Below are 24938 nucleotides of genomic sequence, written 5' to 3' on the forward strand. Positions count from 1 at the left end.
CAATAAAATTCCCCAAAAATATGCAAAAATATTTTTTTTTTTTATGAAATGACTGTTGTAGTATGATTATCAGGTGACCATTGTTGTGTAGCATGATTTTGGTGAGTATACAGTGTATAATATTAACGCTATTGACGATTTTTCACAATAAAATTCCCCAAAAATATGCAAAAACACATTTTTCTGAAATAACTGTTGTAGTATGATTATCAGGTGACCATTGTTGTGTAGCATGATTTTGGTCATCCTACAGTGTATAATATTAACGCTATTGACGATTTTTCACAATAAAATTCCCCAAAAATATGCAATTTTTTTTTTCCTGAAATAACTGTTGTAGTACGATTATCAGGTGACCCTTGTTGTGTAGCATGATTTTGGTCATCCTACACTGTACAATATTAACGATATTGAAGATTTTTTTATATAAAAAATCTCAAATTATATCAAAACTAATTTCCCCAAAATAAATGTTGTAGTATGATTATCAGGTGACCATTGTTGTGTAGCATGATTTTGGTCATCCTACACTGTATAATATTAACGATACTTCAAAATAAAATTCCCCAAAAATATGCAAACTTTTTTTTTTCCTGAAATAACTGTTGTAGTATGATTATCAGGTGACCATTGTTGTGAAGCATGATTTTGGTGAGTATAGAGTGTATAATATTAACGCTATTGACGATATTTCAAAATAAAATTCCCCAAAAATATGCAATTTTTTTTTTCCTGAAATAACTGTTGTAGTATGATTATCAGGTCACCATTGGTGTGTAGCATGATTTTGGTGAGTATACAGTGTATAATATTAACGCTATTGACGATTTTTCACAATAAAATTCCCCAAAAATATGCAAAAATATTTTTTTTTTTTATGAAATGACTGTTGTAGTATGATTATCAGGTGACCATTGTTGTGAAGCATGATTTTGGTGAGTATACAGTGTATAATATTAACGCTATTGACGATTTTTCACAATAAAATTCCCCAAAAATATGCAAAAATATTTTTTTTTTTTATGAAATGACTGTTGTAGTGTGATTATCAGGTGACCATTGTTGTGAAGCATGATTTTGGTGAGTATACAGTGTATAATATTAACGCTATTGATGATTTTTCACAATAAAATTCCCCAAAAATATGCAAACTTTTTTTTCTCCTGAAATAACTGTTGTAGTACGATTATCAGGTGACCCTTGTTGTGTAGCATGATTTTGGTCATCCTACACTGTATAATATTAACGATATTGAAGATTTTTTTATATAAAAAATCTCAAATTATATCAAAACTAATTTCCCCAAAATAAATGTTGTAGTATGATTATCAGGTGACCATTGTTGTGTAACATGATTTTGGTCATCCTACACTGTATAATATTAACGATACTTCAAAATAAAATTCCCCAAAAATATGCAAACTTTTTTTTTTCCTGAAATAACTGTTGTAGTATGATTATCAGGTCACCATTGTTGTGTAGCATGATTTTGGTGAGTATACAGTGTATAATATTAACGTTATTGATGATTTTTCACAATAAAATTCCCCAAAAATATGCAAAAAGTTTTTTTTCTGAAATGACTGTTGTAGTATGATTATCAGGTTACCCTTGTTGTGTAGCATGATTTTGGTGAGTATACAGTGTATAATATTGACGATATTGAAGATTTTTTCACAATAAAATTCCCCAAAAATATGTAAAAATATTTTTTATGAAATAACTGTTGTAGTGTGATTATCAGGAGACCGTTGATGTGTGGAGTGAATTTGGTGAGACTACAGTGAATAAAAGTGGAGATATTGAATATTTTTTGCTTTGGTACTGCAATTTGTAAACGGTCCCTAAGCGCTCGCCTCTCCGCCCGCAGTGCATAGAGAGCAATGTATTTCCTGCAGCCTGGAGGACTACTCGTTTTGGCGAAAATGAGTTTGTAGCAGTGGCGGCCGGTCAATGCGGGGCGCTGGGGCGCCGCCCCCATCAAATATCTGGCCAAAATCTACTTAAACATATTAAACATAAATGAATTAGAAAATGCTAAATAATTATGAAATAAATAGTATTTGTTAGCAAGATGGTCCTGTTAGCCTCTAAGCACCTGTCATCATTCATTTTAAATCGATTCCAAATGGTATTTTATTAATTTCTATATGTACTTCCTTTATGCGGGGCGCCGGACTAATGGAAGTCAATGCAAGCCCTCAAACTTTTGACAAGCATGTGACCTGAGGCTGCTCTCTCATTGGCCTGCGTCACGTTTCCCACGGGGCGCAGCTCAGTGCGCCCCGGACACGCCCACTTTTATTGGCAGCGAATTGTTGTTGTTTCATGTTTTTTAATCTACTGTGATTGGACAGTTCCGGCTGTCATTCACGCCTTCCCGTCAGCTGCTGTCACCCAAACTCCTGCTGACGGTAGGTTCAGGAGATGACGTTAAAGTGGAGCCGCGGAAATTAAAGAAGATTATTTTGTAATTTCTCTACAAAAAACTAATTTCACAAGACTTTCACTAGAAGAGAGAAAGAGGATAAAGCAGCAGCAGGTGATGGAGGAGCTGAGAGTATCTCCTGCTGCTGTTATGATAAACGGAGCTGGCTAGCTGGATGCAGTGTGAGTTATTCCTTTTATTGCTTAATCTGTTTGCTGTTTCAAAGTGTCAGCACCGAAACGTTGTGGACAACGACAGGGGAACGAGACCTAAAACATCTCTCTGAAAAAAATCAAACAGAAAGCTGCAGCCATCGAGACAATAGCATGGAGCTAAGTTGTTTTTAGCAGACTTAGCATTGCTGAGCTCTTTCTGCAGCTGTTTCACCACATCTGGCCACATGTAGACCTCTGCTATGCCAAGCTCCAGAAGAGGAACATAGATTCAGTCAGTGGCTGCATCCAGCAGCTCCAACAGGACATATAAAAGATCAGGTAGTAGCTGCATTGCTGTTATTAATATTGTAAAGTGTTAAAAAATACTTTATAAAAGACATAACTATGAAGTGTAAAAAACTAAAATGCATAAATTCAGGATAAGAAATTATGGAAGTAATTTTGACTATTACAGTTGATTTGGGTACATTTCATTATTAAAATAAGTTAAATAAATTATGCCTAATCACAGCAGTGTATAGTGCTTAATGCGTCATCTATTGTCATGTTTAGGTATTGCAACAACTAACAGATTACAGTGAAATCAGGACTGAAGACACAATAACTAAAATATAGGTGGTGTCTCTTTTTAAGCATATTACCTTATTGGTAACTCTGCTTTAACTGCTTCTATCTTCAGGTGACGTGAGTGAAATGGGCATTTTATCATATCTGGTTATAATTTTTTATTCCTCTCTCTGTGGGTCAGAGATACCATACTGGGACAAACCAGGGGACATTATAGTATGTTGTGTTGTTTTTAGATTAGTTTTTCTTTCTTATTTATATTTTTTTGCTGCGGTATGAAGTGGTGCTACGGCTTATTTGACACTAACCCTAGGACCACCAACCATCAAACTGCGCCCCCCCAAACATTTTTGTCACCAGCCGCCACTGGTTTGTAGTCAATAGTCTACCTTACTACCATAGGAAAGAGACATTTTTTATGTTTTAACAATGTTTCGTTTGTGAGCTTTGTGAAGTTCGAATCTGCCAATCTCTTTCTAACTTTACCTAAGTTGCTGAAATTAAATGTCTGATCAGTCTCTGATCCATCCTGCTCAGACTCTCTGCGCGGGGCAGCTCTCCCGCATCACTCTCTCGGTCACCTGACTGTAGCTGGATCTCTCTCCTCTCTGACGGAGCTACCAAACTGTTTCTGTCAAAGATAACGTGTTGTGTGTCAGGCTTTTATACAAGCTAATGGACGTTAACATTAGAGCTGACCTGTTAGGTTACGTTACAAGGCTGCCGGTAAAAGTTGGCTGCGCTGTTTCTTACCTTGCTCTACGTTGACTTTACTAGTTCCAGCTTCACCGTCACCACCTTTTTAAAACATATTTGTTTAGAAAATCTCTAAGGCCTCTATTTTCCTCTTATCTTTTCTTTACTTTTCTGAGCACCGGACTTGGTCTGACCGGACATTTTTAGCGTACTGAACTTCAAATGACAACATCAAATTTTGATCAGTGGCCAAACCATTTTTGTGTTGGGGGTGGGGTGGTTCTTGGCCACTATTTCAAGAGCGATTAGGAAGAAAACAATTAAAAGCTTTTATGTAACTCAAATATTACACATCTTTTCCACAGATAGGCCTATTTTGAAAAATTATTCCATAATTTAATGTGGGCCCAGTTCTGCCCCCCACCCTACCCTGGGCCCGGGACAACAGACCCGTTTGTCCCCCCCTATCGGCGGGCGTGATTAGCAGCACAATGTATCAAAAGAAACATATCTCAATCAAATATCTCAGATATCTCAACCAATCTCCTTTCAGAGTGTTAAAATATGTTAGCTGGTCCTTGTGTGACCATGTTAAACATGTACTTGGTGATAGTGCTACAACTTATGATTACTTTCATTATTGATTAATCGTTTTGTCTATAAAATGCAAGGAAATAGAAGAAAAATGCCAATTTCTCAGATCCCATGATGACTTCTTCAAATATCTTTTTCTTTTTGTCGGATCAACAGTCTAAAATGCAAATATTTTCAGTTCACTGTCATGTATGACTCAGAAAGGTTTAAATCCTCACATTTGAGAAGCTGCAACCAACAAATGTTTGTCATTTTTGTTCAAACAAAATGACTAAAATGATTTTTCCGTTATCAAAATGGTTGCTGATTAGCTTTCTGTTGATTGGCAAATTGACTAATCATTGCAGCCCTACTTGTTGACATGCAGAGGCATAGTTATTATAACAACATTATACAAACTACAAAAAAGGGTAAGAGAACATCACTTCCAAACTGAACATCACCACTAAATATGAGGCATTAAGTTGATGTATTAGGAAAACTGATGTTGTTAAGACAACAGAGTATGACCTCTTTCCAGAAAATAGAGAACATTATATTGAATTTTATAATATTTTAGCTCTTATGAACTCCCCAAAAGCAAATCCCTCACAAGAGTTGATATGGCAATAACTACTGAGCATGCTGCTACTGCCTCCCTGTTGACAACCCAGCTGTTTTCTAGACTCAGAGAATGAGTTTTTTTGTTTTAGCTTTAACTATTCCAAAGAATAGTTTATGTATGTTAATCACTACCAATATTTAACAATTTGGCTCGTGTTTTCCCATTTGTTATCCCAAGTAAAGGAGGCAAAGTAAAGATATGCTGATATAGGAAGTAGAAACACATAGTATTGTAAATAATAGGATTACATCTCTATAATGTGATTATCATCATCATTATTATTATAGTTTTCCTAAACAGAGGTAGTGGTTTTCACAGAAATGAACAGTAACTATTCAGTTTACTGTTTTTTTTATTTTTAGTAATACATCATATTGAACAAGATTATTATCTGCCTTCACAATAGTACAGCTGTCACATGATTAAAAACTATAACATGTTGCAGTTGAGTATGAGTACCTCAAAATACTACTTCAGCAAATGTTCTTACTTATTTGTAAAGGAAATCAGTCACAGACGTATTCATGTTTAGCAGGAGTGAGATTCACCACAAGGGGGTGCTCTTTTGCCATTTTAAAACCAGGTGTACACATGCCAACCTGGATATTTCTTGGTGTGATATGGCCATTAATCATCAGCAGAATAATGTGACACTATCAGCAGGAATGTGTATAGTGTTACCTTCATGTGTAGTAGCTCCACACAGGGGAACTCAAATGAATGAAAACACAAAACATATTTCATTTTGTTGTGTATTTCACCACACTGTCACTTAAATAGAAGCAAAGCAGGTTGATGTAATGTCTCCAAAGTTTAATAACATGTGACATTTACACAAAAATGCTCAATTCATGTTTTCTGGAGATTTCTAAAGTTGTAAAATGTTGAAACAGTCACACTATCACACTGGTGGGAAATAGATTAACTTGAATAAATCTACACTCAGTTTAGTTTAATTGATTTGAACACATTAAGGAATCTGTTGGTTTCGCTTGTATCCATTAACTGCAGCTCTTCCTCACCCTGTAAAGAAACACATACATGCTCTCAGGTTGTTTCATCTACATTAGGAGTATATGAATTTTAAACGTTGTCCAAATACGTTGTTAATACCTCTGATATTCAGCATCATTGAGGACTCAGCTGTCCCCAGTTGGTTCTCTATGACGACTTTGTATTCCCCGTCATCGTTGGGTCCCACCCTTAGTATGCGCAAGGAGCAGACACCACATACATTGGTGATGTGGTAGTTGGTGTCTGTGTTCAGGCTGATATTGTTGCGGTACCATGTCACACGTGGAGTTGGATCACCCTTAACTGCACAGGTCATGTAGCACTCGTAACCTTCTGGAGCTGTGCGCCTCTTCAGGGGAATAATAAATGATGGAGGTGACTTGAAGTCCAAAGATTTTATGTCTGGTATATTCACTTTGAAGTGTCCTGCAGTGGAAGGAAGATGAAGTTCAGGCTTTTCCAGAATCATAATTGTAAATGAGTTTGTTCTAATGGCTCTCAAATATATTTTTCCTAACCTAAGAAAGGCAGAGTTTAACTTATTTCTCACTGCAGTTTATCTTTCAGGGTGTCATTGGTCTTTCAGAAAAAAGTGAAACCTTTTCCTTGGACAACATTTACTGTATCTGTAATTTCTATGACCTAAAAATGTCTGTTCATTCCTTCCTGTCTCTCTTTGCCTGCATCAGGTAGCCTGATAGCCCACTAGTCTACTGTCCTCAGACTACAACAGAAAGTTAAGACAAAGCAATTTTACATTATATTCGAATCATGAGTAGTATAATATCTTTTTCCATCCTGGCCAAACCTTTCAAGTGATTTCTGACTTCAATTTGACTTAAATAAAGATCAAATCAATAAATAAGTTAAGGTTAAAAGTTAAAAACCCCTCTTGCTGTCATCAGGATGATCTCAGCTTTGACTTGAGACTTTTTAAGCCTACATTTGAAAACAGCGGGCATACAGGAAGCTGGAAAATGTAGGAAATGGTGTTTTTGAAGTTTGACTCATACTAGAGACTAAAAGTCAGGATATCTTTGCCTGTGCTACAATTTTGACAAAAATTGGCTGTTTTGAGAGTCCAACTTTATCAAAGTACAATACTAATTTGGTGGAGTACTCCTTTAAAAACAGCCCTGTCTACATAAATGGATTGAACTTTGCAACATGTAAGACTACGTTGCTGAACTGAGTTAAATTTTCAGTCAATATGACTGAAGTTTTAATTATTTCCTTCCTTTCCTTGTTTCCTTGCAGAATTTCATATTGGTTCTCTATAAACATGATTACAGAAATATTATATTGACTAAGTAATTCAGTTCACACAGTGCGAATTTTTAAACCTAGCAGTGCTTCTTAAAAGTCATCACGTTTTAACACAGGAACCATTGAGTGTTTCAGGCAGGAATGTGAAAATGGACAACTGGATGTATTTGTGCTTGAATTTGAGGCACAAACCTTTTTCCTTTTTGATTTCAAATGCAGGGGACTTAGATGGTGGTGAAAGTCCTATGTCATTTTTAGCAAATACCCTGAAGTAATACTCCCGTCCAGGCAAAATGTTGACAACTGTGAACTTATTGTTAAAGAGGTTGTCATGCACTGTCCTCCAAGTGCGTTTGAAGGAGTCACGCTTGGATAACACATAATGTAATCTGTCATCCCTCCTCTCGTCTGGAGAGGGAGCCCAGGACAGAGTGACTGTTCCTGGGGTGTTTTGATCCAGCTGCACTGGTCCTGGAGGCCTTGGATCATCTATAACCAGATTTAGAGACACAGAGATACCAATTACTGATGTTATAGAGTTAGTTGATTTTATGTAGGACATATAATAGTCAGTTGTAGCAATGATATCTTCACATGAACTCTAACTCTAAACTAGTGGCTAAAGGTAATAGTATGGTAGCTCCTGTCTACAACAATATAATAGTGGAAAAATACATTTAATGACTTTGCTGATGGTAACAATGTTGGAACTGCCCTCTTACACTTTATATTGACATTGCTTCAGGCTACTTCAGATTATTTTTGACCCAGTAACAATAATAGAAGACAGAAAGCAGCAGTCATCAGCTAAAAAGGAGCTGGTCAATTTTAGCCCAGGGGTCAAAACAGCTGATGCCAAAAAGGTTAGAAGAACACTGGAGTACATTCAGAAATGTTCTTTAGTATGTTCTGTTTCAGGTTTAAAAGGGATTAAAGCTAACCCCGGAAAGCTGTATCACTATTTGAGCATTGAAGTTCAGACCTGGAAATTAGTATATGAAACTAAATAATCTCAACTCAAGGTCTACTTTCTTGCTTTTTGAGAGCTTTCATCCATATCATATTATCTTCAAGTTGAGTAGAGATTATTTTGTCATACACAATCTTTCTTTACCCCTTGCCCTCCTTTCTCAATGTAGCAACAAACGTTTACTGATTTGTTTTTGTACTTCTCGTGTGTTTAGAGTAGGATTCTGGTTATACAGTATCAGGAGTGTGACAGTGAGTTATACGTCATGGAAAATCCTCACTACCTTTTTTTGTACCTAAAATATTTCTGTGCTGAACAATGGTTAATTTTAAATTTATTCCTATGGTAATCCTGCCTGCTGATACTGTTCCTATCATAACTCCTTTACCTGTTATTTGCTTACCTGAAAAACACAAATATACAATCAAGTTACAAGTTGTACAATCAACATATTACAAATTCAAGTCAAGTTATTTTTCCACAGTACTGTATGCAACATACATACCATGTAACTGTACCTAGCCCAGTTTCTATTTACTAATAACGATGACTAATAAATGTGTTAATACAGTCTTTGTATGAAGTTATCAATGAAATTAAGTAATAATTATAAATACAGTTGTAGTTTATGGATTTGCTCACTCAGATTTACCTGTAACTCTGATTTCAATGTTGAAGCTCTCCTGGCCGACAAGGTTCCTGACAGTAATGGTGTAGATGCCAGTGTCAGACCACTCAGATGTGGGGATCAAGAGTTGAGAACCTTTATCAAAGTTGCTAATTGTAACATGTTTGGCCACTGGAAAACCATCTTTTAACCAAGTGATATCTGGCAAGGGAGAGGCCTGTAGACAATAAAGAAAATATCAGATTAATATATTAATAAAAATTCAGATACCGTTACTGTTAGCTACACGTTAATTACATTCTTAAAAAATCTACTGGCACAATACCTCAAAGTTGATATTTAGACGAACAGTGTTTCCAGATCTCACCACCACAAAGGTCTTCATTTTGCAATCTTTAAATTGTGGCCTCACTTTAAAGGGTAAATTATAGAATAACATGTTTACAGTCTTGTACTTATAGAATTCACCAAACAGTTTTTCAATTTTATTAAAATTATATTTTCATTCTTTGCATTTTATGATACTCTTTACTGAACTGTGGACAGATATGAAATCCAAATTTCTGTTTGAATTGTTCATGTATTTTCTATTCCCACACAAACACTGGAACAAAGACAACTCTCTAGTCACATAAATCTAGATCCATTTCCGATTCTTTGCTTTTTGTAATTCATTGCGCTGCGGGTGCACCAGTTGTCAAAAATGCTACATTTGCTCCGTCGCTGGAACCTATTTCTATCCCACAGTGTTGTGACTGATTGAACTGCAGGGTGGCGCAACCAAATGCACAACATCCAGCAGTTTCCTATATATCCACACAGACGGCCTGTATCAGTGATGTGCATGAAGCTCCTTAGGTTAAAAGAACAATAAAAACAAGTCATTTTACCTCTACTATAGTTATGTTTTGACATGTATCATGCTTTTAAAATACTACTCTCCGTTGGAAGCTGCATTTGAACTTCAATATTTTGTTCTCTCTGTGAATGATTGGAAGCTGCTACAACTCATCTGTTCGTGGATGTTATATAAAATATTAAAAGACACAAAAGATGAAAAAGTAAGTCATGAAAAAGTCCTTAAAGATATTAAAAAAAAAAAAAAAAAAAGTCAACAACAACTAAAAACTTACAAACAAGTTTATATCTTCATTATATCTTGACATGCATTTTTCAGTATTTCAGTTGATTCATGCAGGCTTTATTTTCTTAGTGCTGAGATTAGGTCTGACAGCTGTAAGCATATTTGATCAATTTGGGGCACCCGGCAGCTGCTTTATGTAAGAAAAACTAAATATTTGTATCTGTATCTTGATCATCTGCAGATATGCAATATGAAATGAGATGGATCAGGATCAGTGCATCTTAAAGCAAATCATATACATTTCTAGAAATATAAAAGAGCAAAATGTTGTTTCATTAAACTTTAAGAATCTATCAAGTATGTGATTTAAATTCAAAGTCTTCTTACCAGGTGGAGGCATGGCAATGATGTAATTGTCAAGGCCCTGAGGTTCTCCATCACCTCCATAATTGGTAGCAATTACTCTTACCCAGTATGTGGCCATTGCCTTCAAGCCAAGCACAGTGTGGGAAGTCAGAGTAATTGGGACGGCATTACAGCGGGCCCATTCAATGCTTTCTATTGGTCTGATCTCCACATAGTAACCGTGGGCTTCATCCTCTTCCCCTTTTATTTCCTTAGGTTTAGTCCAAGCCAGCGAAAATGTAGTGTAATTGGATGATGTTAATTTCAGGTCTGTGACTTTGCCTGGGGGTTCTGAAATTACAGTAATGTGAGTTTATTGGCTCAGCATTGCTCTGCTTTTGTACCACACACAGAGCTGCATATAGTACAACGTTGAACAACAAGCTTGTCTACTGTTGAGCATGAGTTACATGATCTTCAGTGAGTTAAGAGAACTGCAGTACAATTGAAAAATTCATTGTGATTGGCTTACTCATTGGATCCCTTGCAATTACTGTGTCACATGGAATACAAGGATCTCCAGCACCAGATAGGTTGATAGCAGACACCCTAAACACATATGCTGATCCCTCAATGATATCTTTCACTGCATGCTTTGTATCTAAAGAAAGAAAGAAGAAATGATCAGTGTTACATTATAATTATGCATTACTGCTGAATGGCAACTTTTTACATTAAAGCAAATAGTGGTTAATTCTTGCAACTTGTGATAAGAGGGACATACGTGGGATTGGCCCTTCTTGGTTCACGAGGCTCCAGTAATTAGTGCCTTTCTTGTTCTTTTCCAAATTGTATCCCACTAACTTGGTTCCTCCAGTGTCGGACGGCGGACACCAAGTCAAGTTGATGCAGTCTTTAAAGGAACTGACTACTTTAAGTCCTGTTGGGCTACCAGGATAACCTGCAGGGAAACATGTTGTGTTCAGAGCATGTTGCACTATTTTATTTTCATTATCTCCAAAATTAAGACAATTCCCACAACTCTAGAACACCATCCTGTATGACCCATATAACGTTTAGTTGATAGCTGAAAACGTTTGGTGAGTGAAACAGTCCACAGAAAGAATTGTGCGATGTGATGTGGTTTACTTCTGATGTACTTTCATTGAAGCTTTCACTGGTTGCGCCTCCTTGTGTATGCTTCTCAAAGACAGATATTGACATTTTTATTACTGTACTGTTGAAACATTGTGAAAATGGTGGTCCTCAGGACAGGTAGAAGAATCCCTCTGTTTAAGATTAGAAAATCTTGGACTTATATTGGATTAATATTGGAACTTTTTGGATGTCCTAGCAAGAATGATGAAATAATTATGTTTGAAAATAAAATAAATGTAATCTGTGTTTGTATCACTGTATGGATTTTTAAATGAAAAAAAAAAATATATATATATATACAGTAGTATTTGTGTTTCATCACACAGCTGTTAAAGTAGCCCCTACACTACAAAGTTTCCTAATTGCTCAGCTAAGATGAATGACTTACGTAATATACCAGCTGGTATGTCTGTTGTCTGCAGGTAATCACTGATGCCTTCTGTGTTCTTGGCCCTGATCCGGTAGCTGTATCTTCTTCCAGGGTCCACATCTGAATCTCTGTAATTAGGGTCGCTGCCAGGGACGTCACTGAGATTTGCCCATTTATTTCGCCCCACTTGTTGGCGCTGTATGTTATAGTTTGTGACTGGGCATCCACCATCATCTTTTGGCGGTTTCCATTTGAACTCAACAGATGTTAGAGCACTTTCTGTAATATCCACAGGTCCCTGTGGTGGTGTGGGTTTGTCTGTTAAATGAGTGAAAAGAGCTCATTTCACAAACAGCAAAAAAAAAAAAAAGTAACTTCTTACGTACATATTGTACATTGCATAATATCATAGTAAGTGGCAAGTCTCTTCTTATCAACTCACCTATTACAATAAGTTTGGAAATTGCTTCTGTTGTACCAAACTCATTTTTAATTTTGATTTTGACCTCTCCAGTATCTTTCCTCTGGCACTTAAGAAGGCGTAGCTGACCCTCAGTATCTGATGTTTCAATCTTCACATTGAGGGCAGGCAGAAGTTCGTCATCGTCCTTGTACCATTGTACATAGATTGGTTTTCCACCTGAGATTGGCAGTTTCCATTCAGCATTTTCACCTGCCTTTACAATGACTGGCTTTGTGAATTTTCCTAGAGCGTCAAGGTCGATTTTTGGAGGGTCTTCAATATAAGAGAGAAAAAAAAAAGTTTTAGTTAAAAACCTAAACCTTTTAAAACCGCAGCAAAATTTATCAGATGTAACTGAAACAAGCCACCCAATTTTGATTCTGACCTTGAATATTCAATGTTGCTTCGGATTTACGTCCCTCAGCTTCAAAGCGGTACACACCTGTATCGTCTTTTTTACAGCTATCAATTACCAACTTGTGACATGCTCCATCTTTAAGAAGTGTTACCCCATCATCCTCGGTAAGCTTGTCAGAAAAAAAAAAATCAATATTCATAGGGTTATTCAATCACAAGTTGTTACAAATTACATATAAATGACACTGTCAGTGTGTATAATTTCAGACAAAAACGCACCTCTACCGTTTTAAAAGCTAAGAAATATTCCTGGTAGTATTCCTACACTCTTGTAATTGTGCTAGAATAGTTGACTTACCAGTTTCCCATCTTTAAACCAACGCCCCTCAGAATTGTCACTGCTTAGTTTGCAAGACATCTCTGCCCGTTCACCAACATTAGCACCAATGTCTGACAGCCCACTTACGAACTGAACACTGTGATCTGCATCAGTATAAGAGAAAAGTCAAAATGAATGATATACATATTGCAATTTACAAAAGGTAGAGGTTATGAGGTATGAAGATATTTAGTTTAAGTGCAGCCATTAACTCTTGAACATAAAACATAAAACATTGCTGCATTTGCTTTTGTTGTTTTTCATACAATGAGATTGAAGTGAAAAACAGTATTGTCATTAGACATATGGGACCAGAACATATGTATTACAGTTTTCAATTGCAATGCTAATGTAGTGAGTGTGTACTATTTGTGTGTCCAACCTCAGATGGGGGAAAACTTTTTTGTTTGTTTAATTCTATAACAATAATTAATGTAATATATGTAATTTGAAAACACTACAAAATATCTCAGCTTTGATACAACAGTAAACAAAGGAATAAACAATGCAGAAATACATTAGCATGCTGTTAAATATTGATTATCATTTTATAAAGACCATCAAAATTGCTTTTAAATTCCACCAAATTCTCCTTTATTCTGAGCTTTTTTTCTTCTTCTACAGTTTAAAGTTTAAATTGTGTTTTCTGATGGCTTGCTTTTTCTTCTTTAGCTACATTAAGTAATTGAGTTGTCTATTAATAGAAAATCCAAAAGCCATTATACAGTATAATTGCGCACCGAATGGAACTGTGCCCATTTCACAGTTCAAATACATTTCTTGTCATTTATTGGCGTAAAATATTTAATACACATCTTTTTGCAGTAGGAAGCTCCTACTATGAGTATCTCTCATTTTTTACTCTTACCTTGCGAGGCCGCTGGATTCATAAAATCACAAGATCACATGAAAATCCAACTTGTTAGGCTTCAAGTTTTGGGCTTGTGTCCGAACCACCAGTGATTTAGACCAATCAGCGTTCTTGAATCCAGCAGCCTCCCAAGTTAAGACAGTGATAGATGCCTCATCCAATCACCTGCCAAGTATTTTTTGAAACGCCTTCCAGTTTCCATGTACGACTTATCCGATGATTATGTGAAACAAACCATCTGACATGTCAGGTTAATTTTACTCTGGTAGTACCTTGCAGTAACGCTGAAACCACACAAAAGAGTAACAGCTTGCCCACAAAAATTAAATTTTTTCTGTGTCCGGTGGGTGTGTCCTTTTATTTCTCTCATTCTATTTGCCACAATAACATACTTCTGATGTGAACCAAAAAACATTGTTGACAAATTGTTGACATATCTCATAGGGTATGTTCTCTGAAGTGATGGGATGCCAATGAGATGTCATTGTGCTAAACTATAATTTTTTTGCAGGAAAAGGATGCTTTTAAATAGTCTAGATCCTTGATAAGAGATTATTTGGGCCAGGGAGAGAAACATCGCTCTAGCTATTGCTCTTTGTACTTGAGGAGGAAAAAGTGTCATCTGTGGGTGCATTCTCATCCTCCAGACCTGGGAGTGGAATGGAGAATTTCATGGCTGGTACAGGAGCTGAGGCTGGAGAATAAGTGTTTCCAGTGGTTGGCTCGACATCGCTCAGTTCGACATGTACTTTCTCCTGTGTGCTGTCAAATATAAGCTATGATCATGATGTTGCCTACGTTCCTGACACAAACAGCTTATTTCATCACTTGTGTACGAGGTGGATATTGAACTTGAAGCTGAAAGGCAAACTCTGGTGCACAAAGATTATGAAACTGCACGTCCAAATACTGACCCACCTGAAACTATAGCATCTCAGTTCAAACTCACACCAAACAGATTGGACATCTATGTCCATACAACCGTCTTTTTTTCTGCATCTCTGTAATTGCACAATGTGTTTTCCGACAGTATGGGTTGTGAAGAAACAGCTACAATCAGTTTATCTATCATTGTTAATGTGTTTCACGCTTGAAGAAATAACTTGAAACATAGGTCGACACGTCAGCATTGATTGGCTGCAGGTTTTCTCTTACCACAATTCACCACAAAACGTTAAGCTATTTCCAGTAGTAGTTTGGCTGCAACAGCTGCTGCAGGTTTGTTTCATAGAGATGCATGGCAGCTCAGTATAGGATACACTTTGCCTCTCTTTGGTGTGGTTTCATTGTAATACTGAGACACTTATAAATAGAGGCCTATGTAAAGCTGACAATATGTGCAGCTGCAGATACATGTACACATTTAGGATAACTTAAACTGAAACTATGAAAAATTATATATATCTCTGTCATGCATTCACCTATTATGCAGTGGACACACAATGCAATAAGCGGTTTTACCTATATCAGTGTCAGGAACCAATGAGCCTGCTCCTGCTCGTCTCTTTTTCTTATCCGCATCATCCTCTTCTCCTTTTTTGTCATCATCTCCATCTGTCAGGAGGTTCTTGTTCTTGTCTTTTCCATCACCCTCGTCTCCATCCCTCCTGCCACCAGAACCATCACCCGAACCAAAACCAGAACCAATACCAGAACCATCGCCAGAACCAATACCAGAACCATCTCCTCCATCCCCCAATGCAGCTCTAGCTGCTGCATCTGCAGCGTCCTTTTCAGCTTGTGCTCGTCTAGCTGCCTCCAGGTCATCTTTCTCCTTTTGTAGCTTGGCCTGCTGTTCCAAAGCCAGTTTAATCAGATCATCCTGATCCCCAGTTTGGGCGCCCTTGCGGTTTTTACTACCATCTGGATCCGCTGAATTACAGTGAACACACATAAGTAGGGAGTATTAGTCATTTAGTTTCATTTGGATTACATGAATCAATTTGATAGATGATCAGTATGAAAACAGAAAAGATGTCCCACCTTCCACTGTGAGAGTGGCCTTGCTGGAGATGATGCCAGCGATGGCATAATACTCTCCATTATCTGACTTTTCACAATTTTTAACCTTTAATGTGTGAATTAGTTTGTCCTCTGAGGCAGTGATCTCATATTTGTCCCCATCTTCAAGTGAGGAGTCGGGTTTTGACCAAGTAATTCTGTTGAGAGGTGTTGTCAAGACACACTGGAAGAGCGCGTCCTCACTTTCGTAAACCTTCACATCCTTAATCTTGGCTATAAACTCCACATCAGGCACTAAGAGTGGAGGAAAGAAGGGTGTGGAACATACAAATTAACTGATTGACTTCATGCTTTGATTTGTCTTGCAAATTGCTAATGCAGTCACTTCTGATTGGTTAACTGTAGCTCACCTTGAAAGTCAGTTGCAATAACATTTGCCTCTTCAACATCAACCTGGTAAAATCCAGCATCCTCTGGCTGAGGATTGTTGATGCTGAAAACATAACTAGTCCCATCTTTCTTTAGACTATGCTTTGAATTTTCATCATCACCATATTCGACCATTATGCCGTCCTGTTAAGAGAAAAGAAGTCAGATTTGTATTTATTTATTTATTTTTAGCTGTTAATTGTTGTAAATTGTTCATTTCAGGATACATTTTTAACTCACCTTGTATAAGTTAATTGTACTGTTTGGATCCAGTAAAGTCATGTCCAGGCTAAATTCAGCTTTCCCATCAGGTTTCACTTCAATTTGTTTTACATTTTCCAGTTTCTCTAACACCTACAAAATAATTTAAGTGATTAGACTACAGTGCTAAGTCCTTTCTAGGAATAGTAAAGCGTCTTTGGTCGTTTTGACATTTTTTCTTAAGCAGCATTGAACAGAGCCTTTGAATTTTTAAAATGCAAGTCAGTTTCTGCACAGGCAAGAAATGACCTCCAAGCTAAGGAAAGAAACATTTAAAAACACTTAAAAAAGCAGGTCTCATGCATATGGGTGTTAAAGTTGGCAAAATTCAAGCAACCTGAAGTTGATATTTGGGTCACCCAATATGGCTGAATGCTCGTTGGAAGTGTTATGAACTTTCACAACTCAACATGCAGATCAACAGTGACTGTGTGAAAAATGGTGAAAGAAAGTTGAAAGATAAAACTGTGAACCAGTAAAACTGAAAAGAGAAATTAAAATAACTTCACTGAAAAAAGACAGGCATGAAAAAAAAATGCCAATGCTCAATGCCAATGTTTCCCTTTTCAATTCAAGTTTTGTTTCCAATGCCGAATTTTATTGCAGATGCCAACATTTAACTGTCACTGTTCTCCATAAAAACAAAACACAAACATCACAAATCACTCTTGTTCAAAATACATGATCCAGAATTGATGTGCAGATGTTACAAACTCTTAACAGCTATCAAAGCCATGGCAGTAAGTGTAGTTTCACACTGTGACAGTGACTGTATACAGTACCTTTGCTTGTTCATCTTCCTTTTCCTTTCGCAATTGCTTCAGTCTTTTCAGCATAAAACGAAAGTCAGTGATACCATAGTCTAAACAGATTTTTTCATAGTCCTTCCTCTGGGCACTGAGAAGCAGTTCCCAAATTTTAGGATCCATCTCTCCATCTACCCTTGGTGCAAGTTGTTTTTTTCTTTTGACAACAACACTGAAAAGAGAGGGAACAGAGTCAGATGCTTTATAGAGTTTCATAGTAATACACATTAAACCTCGTCTTTGACCAGAACTCACTGTTTCTTAAGCATTGCTCTGAAATCCAGCGGTGCTTGAACAGTTTCTGTGAGAAAATGAGATGTAAATTTGAAAAAAAGAAATTCATGAGATTCAGGTTTCTGTAATGCCAAATAAGTTAATCATTTAAACTTTATACATAATTCTGTATAAACCTTAAAATGTAAAAAATAAGTAAACAAACAGCCTAACTTTCGACTTTGAAACCATAGTTGAAAGTTACCATATATGTATCCTAGGCATACATATATTGTTAATATAATTTAAGAAACAAGCAAACAACCTGAAAGCCTCTGCATTTCTGAAAAGAAAAGAAAGAAATTCATGGACTGCTGGATGATGAAAAGAGCAGATTTAAGCTTTATAGTTCTGTTGTAAATTTCATACCCAATGGTCCTTTCTTCTTGAAGCCAGCTGGAAGAAAACATGAAAATAACAATAAAACAGAGAAAGTTAAGTGAATAGTTAACATTTTATTTCATTAGTGAACAATTAACATATTGCACAGTTAGTATGTCTCTCACCTTCAATAACTTTGAGTGTTACAGAACAAAGAGCCTGTCCATACTCATTGGTGGCAAAGCATCTGTAGGTGTCAGCTTGCTCTGGTTCTATATTGGGCATCTGATAAACCAATATTGTCAAAGATTGCATCTTTAGTTCTGAGTGTCTGTTTCCCATTGATGTGAAAAATGAGCTAATTAACTGAGTAATGTAAAGAACTGTGCTGAGAGCAGAGTCATTTTAACTTTATTCTACTAGTTGATAAGTCCATGACAGAAATACACATGGATCTTTTTTTAATTTGTTTTCTCACCTCAAGAAAGTGTTCTTGCTCTCTGTCATCATATCTGGTCATGTACTTTTCTGGGTCATTGGTTTCCCCGTTGTTACGCCCCCATGTGACAGTTGGCAACGGTATCCCCTTAACCTTGGCTTTGAAAAAAGCCTTTTTACCTGAACAATCAAAATACAAAGAGGCAGACAACAGTGTTACAGTTCTACATAGTGTGATAATAGTGGTGTTGTTAGTTTTACGCTGTTGATTTGTTTATTGTTTTATACCCTCTTGAACAGTTGCTGCTACTGGCTTCCGGGTGAAGTCAGGAGTTGTTTGTCCTTCAGGGAGTTCTTCAAAATACTGAATGATCATAACCCCAGGAACTCTGGACCTTTTCTTGATAGCCACTGTTAAAAACAGAAAATTATAGTTTAATGGCACTTAAACTATTAGAGAAAGACTCTAGAAACAGAAAACACAAATGTTATAATGCTTTATTTGTATCGACAGGTGGTGTATAATAGACACACTATTAAAATATTCCTATGGAAAATCCATAGGTTTAAATATGACTAAAAGTATTTGACCAATCAATAATCATTGAATCTCTATTACTATAAGGATTTGTAAAATGATTGTACCTTATTAACAGTAATTGTTACTGTAGATGGCCATTACAAGCATGCTTTTGGTTGCAGTTATGCCTGAATTTCACAAGAGGTCACTATTTCCTTTCTTTTCCATCCATTGCAGCCACCTAGATTTAGACAAGGCTTGGATTTTGTTTTGCTGTACTTATTAAGATGCATTTCTATTAAATTATGAATCTGTTTATATCTAAAAGGCAATATATGGTATCCAAAACTCAAAGTTGGTGTTATTTTGTCCTTCATTGAGAATTTGGGACAAATGTACAAATACGATTTTGTTCACATTTTTCAATTATAACATACATTTGTATATTTTATTTAGACCTTTCAAATCATATTTACAAAGAAACATTCAAAATATCAGACATTTCAGTTTAATTGCATGACAAACAAATTCAAATCATCATTTTAGAAAAATGCCAAAAAAAACAAGTGTCTACTACTGCTAGAAGTCTGCTGCTTTGAGAATTTGAGGGTTTAAAGTACTGGCTTACACCATAAAACAGTTAACAGTTCTTTATTGTGGTGGTGTGAAAGAGAGATGAGTGACAGGATTTCAACTGTAGGATGACTCAGCACACGCCACCAACAGCTGTTGAAATTACAAACTCCAGCCCACCATCTGCTTGTCTTTTTTTCTGCACAAGCATCATATCTTGTGATGACTCAGCTGCTTCATTCACTCGGGCCTGCACATGATTCCATTACGTACTAACAATAGAAATAAATGTACTGCTGTGAGTATAATGCAGTGAGTCACTGTAGTAAAATTTAAACTATCATTTGGTCAGTAGATCTGAAGTGTCCGGAGGTGGAACAGAGGATGAGGAGAATAGAGAAATGCTTTTAAAACTAGTAAAATTATCTCCAAATCAATTCCTAATTTCCAGGCCATAGAGGGCCGCTAAAGTTTATGGGAATGTAATTAGCCGACCAGATGATGGTGTTTGGGAGGGGATAATCAAAGTTGTTATAATTTATCATGTCAGTGACAAGAATATCTGTTCAAATTCATCCCATAGTTGTTGAAACTGAAAACTAGAAATATCAGCCTCATGGCAGTGCTGTAGCTTAAGTCATGGGGATCGTTAAAGTCAGTAGGATTTATCCTCTGGGGACAAGTGATATCTTCACAGAATCTCAAGGCAATCATGTTTTCAGTCGCCACTTTGAGATTTTATTTTTGCCCAGTTTGAAATATGAAATCTAAAGTCCAATCAAGCAATTATGGCTTTTGTGTCGCTGTCTTTATGCAACTCTTTATCCATTTTATTCAGTAAGTCCTTGTAGCTTTTGTAGTTTAATAATAATTTTACAACTTTTGCAATGTATGAAGCCAGCTATCTGTGTCCAATATTCATTTACAGGTGTAGAAATGTTACAGGAGATATGGAGATATTCACAACGTGTTTAATTTATAAGACATTTAAAAATGATAAGCCCTAGTAAATATCTATTTTGGACATATATTCTTCCCTTTAATTTCTGTCCTACTTTTACCATATCATCTACTTCAGAGGTACAAAGTCACATGGATACACATGTGTGAAGGCAGGTGGTTACAGTCACAAAAAGTACAGATCCAGAGGGAAACAACAGAACGTCTTCAATAGCGTAAGATGAATGAAATTACTTTGATAATGTGGAAATGCAGCTACAAAGTGAAACCAGATCCTCCTCTGTCTGAAGTGAAGCATCTGCACAGACATACAGTAAATTCCTAGGTTATTGCTTCACTATTTCCATTGTGAGTCTCTTAAAGATTAGGTATTCTTCATTGCTTTTCTGCAGCAGCCCTTACTTCAGTTAGAAGACATGTACTGAATATTTCTATACGTGACATCTCTTAAGGGGCTGGTTTACTCTCTTATATCATCTAAATGCAGGCAGGAATTCTTGTAACCTTGTTCCTCCAGCATTGATTCACACATAATCCAAGTCTGGTAGGACATCAGTCAGTTGTTTGCTCCTGCATACCAATTGCTCCTGGAAGAACTTTTGGATTTGGACACCATCACACTTCAGGAGAAGTATGAATTTATTGGCTGTATTGAGCAGATATGCCTTTCTTAACCATTTTGTGCCTCAGTGCTAGGTGTCTAGAGAGAGCATGAATGGTGTTTCTTGGTTGAAATTTATACTGGCATACTTCATATCTTTCATATGTATCCATGGAACACTACTTTTCATTTCAAGTACCAAAAATGTGGGATTGCAGACATCAAATAATGTTTGTTTTGAAGTGGATGGCAGTAAGGAAGTATGATTAATTAGTTTCTTATTCGCCTCCTCTACCGCAATCATATTTTATCCTCTCTTACAAATGCCATCTGTTGGCAGATTTCAATAAAACCTGGTAATGCATTTAAGGCGTATATTAAAATAATAAAAAAAAAACTGGATAAAAAGTATATCTAAAGTTTTTATTTGAACAATTAGGGTAGGGCTTTGCAAAAGTTAAAATTTGTACGTGTATACAAGTGTATAATACAACACAGTACGACATAAAATGCCTTTTTTTCACATACAACAAACTAAATACAGTAAGCATGGGCACACACACACACACACACACAAACACACACACACACACACACACACACATACACACACACACACACACACACACACACATACACAAAACAACAACAACAAAAACATACCTCACATTGTCCAATCTTACCTCGGGCTTTTGGGTCCTGGTTTGTGTTTGAACTCATTGCAGCTGTTGATTGAGTTGTGATCACTGTGTATCTGAAACACAACGAAAAACTGTCACAGTTGTATGTAGCTACCTTTATACTATAAAAGAAAAGAAAATAACAAATCCAGAGACTTTAAGTATATTCTTAACTACGTGTTTTATTACTTTAATACTCAGGTCTAGCAAAGGGCAATGGGTAAACCAACTAGTCTTTGTTTACTTGTGGTTATTTATGGAAGACATAGGACATGTTAAAGGTTCCTGCAAGATATAGCCCCACAAATGATAAAATTCAGAATAACTTTTGATTTTGAAAGAGATTCAATGAAGGAGTCATGGAAAGCAAAAGCAAAACTGTATGTTTAGCATCTCTCTAGGAGCCTTCGGGCAGAGTTTCTCAACCTTTTGGTGTGGATCCCACAAGGATTTTCATGTATGTTGATATTATCATAATAACATTCATTTATGTAGTACTTTACAACAAAACAGCAAGGTAAAACAGGAGGAAACAGAATGCTATTTTAAAATAATGAGAACAAATAAAGAAAACAGAATACAAAAACACAAATATTTACAAAATATTCAAAATGTTCAAATAGACACCAAAAAGGCAGAATAGAAAAATGATTAAATTGGAAAACGTGTCATATTTAAGTCATGTGGCACACCCTCTATGGTCAGAAATACACTTTAAGTCACATGACTCAACTTGACCATGCCTGGGTCATGAGAACGTAACCTAAGGGTGGGGTCACAGACCAGAAACCCTGCCTGGGAGGTTGCACTCAAGTATCATTTACATTGGTGTATGACATCAGCCTGTTAAAGTGGGGATGCCTTGACTCCCACAGACACTTGGGGACATGCTGGGACACTGTAAACGGGGAATGTGAAATCCCACCTACTGGCTGACTCTGCCCAACTGCCTGCGGAGTCATGTGGCTGTGCCAGCAATTTAACTGCTCAGGATCCAAACATAGATAGGAGCGGAATGTCTTTGCATTAAACTGTTATGCTGATGCACATATCTGTAAATCTCTTTAAAGCCACCATCTCTTAAAAAATAATGTTTTGCATGTGTTTGGTTAGTCTAGTCTAAAGCTATCAGCAAAAGATTAAAAGGACAAACTCAAAGCTGACAAAACTGCTTTTCCTGACCTGTCATGTAGATTTGTTTGTGTTGGAAGGTGAAAAAGCACTAATTGTGTACTCCATGTGCTAATGAAGAAAGTTAATATGAGATACAGAATCTGTTTTTACCATCCATACAGACTGGTGATGACTTTGACCTACTTTGACTGTTGCACAAGAGACAGTTCGGGCAAGTACCAGCAGACAGCAATGACCAAAAGCCTGTTAGTGGTAAGATATTTTCATCTATCTTTGAGTTAGTTCAGTAATTCTTTCGGTATCTGCGGAGCTGAGAGGCTTTTAATTAGAACAGAATGGGCTGTATATCATGATAAGGCTTTTTACATGGTCCTTTAATTTTTAGGACCAAGAGGATCACTGAAAACTGTGAAAAAGGATATCTGACCTTGAACATCTACAACCCAGCATAAAATGAAGGCTTTGATGTGTCACACATTCTGCAGTGCAAACTGATCATAGGCTTCTGCTCAGCCCTTTGTTAGTCATGGGGAGTCAGTTGGATAGGTCACATTCCTCGCTGAAATATGGCGCACTGTAGTCATCTTAAATCTCAGTATTTTAGGATGATTGCAAGAGGTTAATTCATATCTTTTTGTACTCTATCATTATACAAGTCTTGGAGTCTTTAGAAACTGATTGCATTAAAATAAAGATATAAAAGCTTGATATACTTCCATGGACGGTGCTAATTTTTTACAGTTGTCCAAAATAACCAGGTGTCACTTTTTTTTTTTAATCTTAATGAGGTTATCTGACTTTTTCTCTTTTCTGTTAATTAAAGGTATTTAGTTTTTTGAAGCAGCAGAATCAGATGCTTTGGCAACCTTTAAATCCAACCTAAAATGTTTGCTAAATAAATGATAATTAGATGTATTATGCTACCTGATAACTTATAATAACTAAGTACTACAATTTGTCTTATAGTAAACTAGTGCAATGTGAAATAATCATAGAGCTGATTGCACTAGAACTAGTTTGTACTGTATGCCTCTGCTAATGTTTGTCTCTCTCAACAAATGATGCCTTGCTGTCCCTCACTTGAATAATCCTACATTTGCCTCGGCTGGTACGACATGTCGATTGAAACCTTACATAATCAAATTATAATCAAATATCACACAATTTATTTGATTTGCTTTTGGTCATTTGAGAAATTTGATGAATATCACTGACACAGGAAATTTGCAGTTTAAAAAATGAATCGAACTTACTTTAACTTCTTCGGTGTCTACGCTCAGCCTTGAGTCTTCAGCTTGTAGTCTTCTATCTATCCAGTATTTCAAATGTGACGCCCCTTTTTGTTCGGTGATAAAATTCACATAGTAACCCATACATGGATAAAATGCCAGTTGGGAAAAAAACCATATTGCAGGAGTGGTTAAGGGTGGAGGTTCCTCTTACCCATCCCCATGAAAGTGATCGCTTTGGAGTTAGTACTGGAAATACATTATGACTGTTCATTCAATCTGGTATTAGCCATATCCCGTCAACAGTTTTCCCGTATTACTGTTGACAATATAAAAACATCTGCAGCACTACATACTAATATCAAGATTCACATGACATCTGTTACATTTTAATTAAGCTATGATGAGTTCTAGCATATCAGTAATGTCAGTCACGTTAGTGTTGGATTTTGCTCAACATCATGTCCATGGTTGAGGTTTAATGATTTATGGATCCACAATAGTGATGCTCTGTAATTTCCCTCATGCAAGAGGGGAAGCATCTCGCCAAAAGGTTTCGACTGGCAGCTTCACGTGGTCTCCAGAAACATGATCACTCTATGAACTTTATTGGCCAATAAACATTAACATGAGACATTTTATTTGGTAAACTAATCCCTAGTTGATATAAATGAATTGGCTGTTCCAATTAGCCTTCACAAGTATCAACGGATATTCTCACAGCATGTTTGCGGTATTCAGTGAGTCACGCTGGGCCTGCGGTGGCATTATAAAAAGATGG

The 24938-nt window shown here is 36.5% G+C and overlaps 1 protein-coding gene across 1 annotated transcript; it reads right to left on the minus strand.

Annotated features, from left to right (window-relative positions):
- Nucleotides 1-6083: 6083 nt before the first annotated feature.
- Nucleotides 6084-24045, minus strand: LOC134006457 (immunoglobulin-like and fibronectin type III domain-containing protein 1). Its single transcript, XM_062445455.1, has 26 exons — nt 24023-24045; nt 21798-21868; nt 18749-18904; nt 18501-18640; nt 18208-18307; nt 18064-18097; nt 17684-17725; nt 17405-17600; nt 16602-16715; nt 16343-16505; nt 15954-16226; nt 15432-15842; nt 14243-14254; nt 13968-13979; nt 13079-13203; nt 12749-12890; nt 12343-12636; nt 11919-12218; nt 11157-11333; nt 10905-11033; nt 10415-10723; nt 9269-9354; nt 8968-9160; nt 7538-7834; nt 6179-6505; nt 6084-6088 (listed from the first exon to the last, which is right to left on the minus strand). The coding sequence occupies exons 1-26, from the start codon at nt 24043-24045 to the stop codon at nt 6084-6086; spliced, it is 4131 nt and encodes a 1376-aa protein (XP_062301439.1).
- Between the last annotated feature and the right edge of the window lie 893 nt (nt 24046-24938).

The sequence above is a fragment of the Scomber scombrus genome, chromosome 3, assembly GCF_963691925.1.
Source record: "Scomber scombrus chromosome 3, fScoSco1.1, whole genome shotgun sequence".
Classification (NCBI taxonomy): domain Eukaryota; kingdom Metazoa; phylum Chordata; class Actinopteri; order Scombriformes; family Scombridae; genus Scomber; species Scomber scombrus.

Bases quoted from the DNA above. Each gene is read 5' to 3' on its own strand.
- LOC134006457 (XM_062445455.1), bottom strand. From the start codon at position 24,045: ATGTCGTACCAGCCGAGGCAAAT. The intron at 21,869-24,022 runs GTAGGATTATTC...GTTGTGTTTCAG, and splicing joins TCGTACCAGCCGAGGCAAAT to ATACACAGTGATCACAACTC. The intron at 15,843-15,953 runs GTGGGACATCTT...ACTGTAATTCAG, and splicing joins GGCCACTCTCACAGTGGAAG to CGGATCCAGATGGTAGTAAA.